General features: G+C 36.6%; 1 protein-coding gene across 1 annotated transcript in view; it reads right to left on the reverse strand.

Moving 5' to 3' along the window:
• Nucleotides 1-414: 414 nt before the first annotated feature.
• Nucleotides 415-5,898, reverse strand: part of LOC107851487 (beta-glucosidase 42) — a gene marked incomplete at its 3' end in the record, with an annotated part of 10,705 nt that continues 5,221 nt past the window's right edge. The window contains 8 exon segments of the mRNA XM_047400710.1: nt 415-523; nt 1,595-1,697; nt 1,776-1,810; nt 1,929-2,143; nt 2,572-2,687; nt 2,919-3,144; nt 4,129-4,216; nt 4,416-4,490. Of these exon segments, the coding sequence (XP_047256666.1) occupies nt 415-523; nt 1,595-1,697; nt 1,776-1,810; nt 1,929-2,143; nt 2,572-2,687; nt 2,919-3,144; nt 4,129-4,216; nt 4,416-4,490 (967 nt within the window).

Consider the following 5,898-nt stretch of genomic DNA (forward strand, 5'->3'; position numbering starts at 1 on the left):
TTTGTTGTGCTAAAAGATGGACAACGGGTAAATTACCAACATAACTTTGGCAGGACCATTATCAAGAACTTAAACTACTTTTTTTCTTTTGACACCACGAACAACAGCAAACACCAAGAGTTTAAGATGAGACAAGAGTAGGAGATCTCATGTTTGGGGAATCTTTCCTATCAATGTCTAGTCTAAAATACTAAAACTGAATAGGGAATGAACCAGAATATTTCAAGAGGCAAATAATTCATATAATTTGGATGATTGACAAAGAAGAGTTTGAATTAATGCAGCAAAGAGAATATGTTGACCAACGAGCTACTAAGATCGACAGGAATCAACTGATAATGTAATGCATGTTAGTGCCAGTACATGCTTATAACGCGAGGGCTATGGAACACAGGTTTGTGAGAGAGTACATACAAGATTGCCTGATGAATAGCAGCAAGGTACGCCTTGAAGTAAGAAACTCGTGATTTGTCATCCAACATCTCATGGAGAGGAGATGTGTCTTCATCTTCATCATCCATGCCTGAACATGAAAAGTGAAGTTGCAAGAGAATAAAACTGAAATGGGTTATCATCTGGTAAAGATAATTACAAATGTTTATCAAACTGTTAGTAGCAAGCTTGAAAATGAATATATGTGAGGTTATTTTAACAGTTGGAAAATTGGTTTATCAAGTAAGTTCAAATAGAAGCTCTTCGTGTTTACAAGGTGTTTTCAGGCCTTCATTCTTGAGACACTGTCAAAAGCTATCAAGTGTCAAAGAGAACAACAATTTACTTCACTACACTGTTTTGACCTCATAGCAAATCGTTGTTGCAAGAGGCCATAGACATCTGATTGTCCAAAAAGGGACCCCATTGCTTCCCCAAAACAAGAATGACAATGGAAGTGCTCTGAGCATAATCTGAAGCGCTTCATTCAGCAGAAAATCATACTCAAGTTCATCAAGTGAACAAGCAATCATGGATTTTGCAGATCGTCAAAACCACTAGAATTGACAAGGATAGCACGTCTTTTGACACCGGGCCAACTATACGCTCAAAATTCTGTTGACTTTCTTTTACAAATAATAACAACATACCCATCGTAGCCCCACACAGTGGGGTTTGGGGAGGACAAAGTATATGCAATCTTTCCCCTACCTCACAGATAGCGAGATTGTCTCTGATAGAATTGACTGACTTTTATTTTCTCTTAAGAAAAGAATTTAATTGACATCACTCGTTCGAATTTGGGATGTCCCAAAATTGTCTCATTTACAGATTAATTGTCATATTTCCTATAAATCCTTTTGCTTCAAAAAACACTTCCAATTTTAAGCGAATGGAAGTTTCTTGGTGAGACATTTTCTTAATAAAGACAATAGTAGTATAAACTTGATTTTTTAAATTTTTCTAACATCGCATGAAAAAGCTTAAATGACAGTAATATTTACGGGATCGAGTAACACATACACACACACACGTACACATATATATAAGTTAAACAAGTTGGACGACACCTCCGAGTTTCATGCAAAGAAACCAACAAAAACCTATGCACTACACCCTTAAAAGAACCTCCTCTAGATAGGTGAAAAGCAGCAGGCATTACCATTCTCAGTGATATAGACTGGTGGATTGCCATATCTCTCTGCGATATAATTAAGAACTTTCCGAATTCCCCAAGGAACTATGTAAAGCCATGACGATGCCGCCTACATAAAGTTTCACATGTTCAGTATATGATGTCCGATATATAAATCCAAGGAACGGAATAAGAGAGACCATCATACTTTCTCACCGATCACCTCTCCTCCTTCCCATTCAGCTACAACAAACATGGGAAGAAACAAAAAAGAAAACGTGAGTCAAATAAGGAAAGTAGTCACATATTTATGGACTAGAAAAATCTAAGAAATGACAAAAATTGTTTAGGTCTGACATACCAATTATCTCTACATCCTGTATTTTATAGAAGTCATTTTCTTCAAGACTATTGGCTGCATGACCAACAAATTTTGAAGTGTAGTGGTTCAAACCAATGAAGTCCAACGAATGTTTCAGCAACTCCCTGTCTTGCTGTGAAAATTTTGGAAGCCTATCTCCAAGTCTTTCACGCATACTTTCAGGATAATCACCAAAAAATATTGGATCCAGGTACCTGTTAGAATGTTAAGAAATTACAAAAAAATCTAAAAATAATTAAGAGACGTACCTTTTATTTGGTACAGGTCCCACCTATCCACAACACACTTGCAACCTTCTTTTCGTGTATAGATATATGATTTCCGAAACATAAAAGAGAAAGTTGACTGCCGAGACCTAATATTTGATTATATATGCTTTAAAAGATAACATATACAAGATTTTCAGATAAATTCATTACCAAGTCATTGGTGTTTCAAGCCTCATGCAACAGACAATCTCTTTTAGTGTGATGATATTACAGGTTTTTCTCTTCAGCCCATACGTACTACCTATTATCTGGACCTTCTCTGAGATACAGTTCTTATGACCGGTCTCTCTGCTTTAAGCGAACCTTTATAACATTTACTCCTGGCGGACTAACATAGAAATAAGAACAATTACCATCCAAGCTGAAAATCAAGGCGCCTTGTAGCGGCAGTTTTGTCTTCTAAATTTTCCGATAAAGGCTCAGGCCATTCACAATCCACCACCAGGCCTATTTCCCCTCCTTGATCGTCCTGTAAATATAGCATCTCCAATATTGTCACCAATAGACAAAGCAGAAAACTGTCCCCCCAACTTCTCAGGGAGCTTAAGCCAGGTAGAAAAACATATAACAGAAAGTAATTACAGAAACTTTAGCTATAATAGTTAAGCCAATATGTCAGTGAAATAGATAACTCTGACAGGAAATTCTTCCAATCACATTTTTAAAGAAGCACCTGTAATTCTCAAACTGTAAGAGCTACCTTAAATTTATTCCTATAGATGGAAACAGCTTCTGCATGTGCCAGCAGCTGATTGTGTGATACCAAGAACGGTTCAGTGGAAGAACTTTCACTTCTTCCAGGGGCATGTATACGAGTACAATGTCCATTCACAGCTGTCTGAAGAGGTTCATTAACTGTAATCCACTTCTTCACTCTATTGCCAAAGCTAGCAAAGCAAGTCTCTGCATAGATGGCAAAATATTTTCTATATATTTGCCGCAAAAAGCCAAGCTGATTGTTAGGAAGTGATTATCGACAAAGTATTCCACAAGGAATGTGGATAAACAAACTTTAATAGCAGTGTGTTATAGTGCGTTAGAGTTCCACATTTGTTAGGGAATGGGCTAGTGGTCTGCTTATATGGACTTGAGCAATCCTCCCCTCATGAGTCATGAGCTAGTTTTGAGGTAGAATAAGGCCCAAGTGTCACATCTTTACATTGTACAAAACCAGGTCCTTTCCTGTTTGGTTCACATGTTATATTGACCCCGCTTCAGGGGCGTGAAGGGGTTGTTAGAGTGGGTTACAGTCTCATATTGGTTGGGGAATGAGCGGGTGGTCTACTTATATGGACTTGAGTGATCCGTTCCTCATGAGCTAGTTTGGGATTGAATTAGGCCCAAATGTCATAACTTTACACAGCTTAAATGAAAAGGAAAAGCCAGCCTTCTTCAAAAGGAAAGCTCAACATTTTAGATTTATGACTAGCTAACTTCAAATGTTTAGGTAAGGGGAGAAATTCGTAAGCAGGAGATATAAATATAACTCCGCAGACATTCTGAAAAAAGACTGAGATGTTTGATTATCTATGTCCACACAAAGTTCATAGACATCCACAGAGAAGAAAATTACAATCATAATCGCATCGATCAGGAACTAATAGGAAGCGGAAGATCCTCATATATATCCATTCGGACCTATAACTAACATAGATCATTTAAACCAAAAGGCTCAATCAGATTTAGAGAACCCATGAATGCTACACTTTGTACAGAACATGGTTTAAATCGTATTACGATACATACACTTTACAACTGTCCAATTGGATCTAATAATACCAAAAATCGTGCTGAAAAAAGTTCATGATACACACTTAGAATTCCATATGCCAAACCCAATCTGTTATAAGCATCAAAAAAAAATTTAACATGTTGATTTACCGGAGGGAAATTTTAGGACTGAAGCTTACACAGTTTGTTCATCTAACCAGCCTCCAAAAGATTCCTGAAGATTCAAAGGGAGATCCCAATGGTACAATGTTACACAAGGCTCAATGCCTGGGAAAAAATGGCAGAAATTCATCATTAAAGGACAAAAAAAGCAATACTTAGTATAAAACCTTCAGTTCATCGTTATGTTTACAAAGTAGAAGGAGCTGGCAGATTTTTGTACGTCAAACCAAAGACTATGTAGTATTTGGTTTAACATGAAGAATAAGATTCTTGATATTAAAAATGGGGACGGAGAACATCTTACCCCTCTCAAGTAGGGCATCAATAATATCATTGTAATACTTTAAGCCTTCATAGTTGATTTTGGTCCCGAAACCGTCTACATAGGTGGAGAAGACGTTATCAAAAATCTGTAAAATATTGCAGTGGCTAAGGAAACTGCTATCTAAAAACATAAGATCTGAGTTGCCGCCAGGCATATAAGACTTGTAGCAACTAAATGCAAGTTTGATAAATAGGCTGTAGAAGTTTGAAGCTAACTGACGGATGGGATAACACATGTTAAGCACGAAGTCGAGGTGCACTAACTTGCACGATTTTTGTAAGGTAAATAATAGTAATAACAGTGGGAAAAAAACTCCTATATACAAGAGGTACACAAAAAGTAGAGAAACTACGTCAAAACATGATTCTCTACAAAAGTTACCCAATCCTCTATAGAAGTAGGAATATTGAGGGTGCACCAAAAAGCAATCAAAGAAAGAAAGGCTATTCCTTAAATGTGCAAAATCATTTTTAATCCCCTCAAAAGCACTCCTATTTCTCTCTCCATACAACCCACGATAAGAGCTAATGGAGTAACCTCCCATGCATTTTATCTTTTACATCTACGTCTTCCATCCCAACTGTGCAGCACATCTCTAGAACAACTGAAGCCCCTATCTATAGTAAGTGTAAGTAAAATTTATCAGCCGAAATCAGATATATTTTATTACATAATTACGCAAGAAATGGTTAAACAACTTTAGAAAATGGCAAAATGCAAGGTCAGAACCTCATTAGTTACAACTCGCTAAGATATCCACTGACAAATTTTCACGCGAATTCATTTCACACTTTTCAAGCTTCTTTCAAAATGGAGAAATCTAGTTTGAAGAGAACAGAATTAGGCTTTAGGGAATCAGCTATACTCCTAACTTGTCCTAGAATTCCTTTACACCTAGAACAACTCCTCTGGTCCTTAGGGACTTCAGTAGCTCTCTACAGTACTAACTACACGTATATTTATAACATCAGCATGTTCTTAGTGTTGTTTCTTATCCAGAATAAGAAAATTCCTGCAGCTTTATATGGTTGCGAATCTAGTAGTGATTACTTCAGATTTCTTGCCTTCTTTCTTTTGACAGGTAAGAAAAAAATGTATGTTTTTGACAGTTGATTCTTTGTTTTTTCTTTCTTGTTCTTCTCATGTTAATGCATATCGAAGTGCCTAACCTTCAAATATACTGAAGGTTTTTTGGATTTGATAATTTAGACATTGTTCTTCCACTGACATCATCAAAGTAAAATCACCTTCCTTGTGCATTTATCTTTGTATAAATGTGCATTTTTTACAGCATTTAGGATCAGCTTATTCCAGAGCCATTTCTGAAGCAATTCATCTCTTGTTCAAGGAAATCTTCCAGATATAACCGTCACCATTCCTAATAGATCATTTCAGATTCTTTAACTTTAAAAATACAAGTCCTTTATAACTGTCAAAAAACAAAGGGAACGGGGAGAGTAAA

The sequence above is a fragment of the Capsicum annuum genome, chromosome 12 (assembly GCF_002878395.1).
Source record: "Capsicum annuum cultivar UCD-10X-F1 chromosome 12, UCD10Xv1.1, whole genome shotgun sequence".
Classification (NCBI taxonomy): domain Eukaryota; kingdom Viridiplantae; phylum Streptophyta; class Magnoliopsida; order Solanales; family Solanaceae; genus Capsicum; species Capsicum annuum.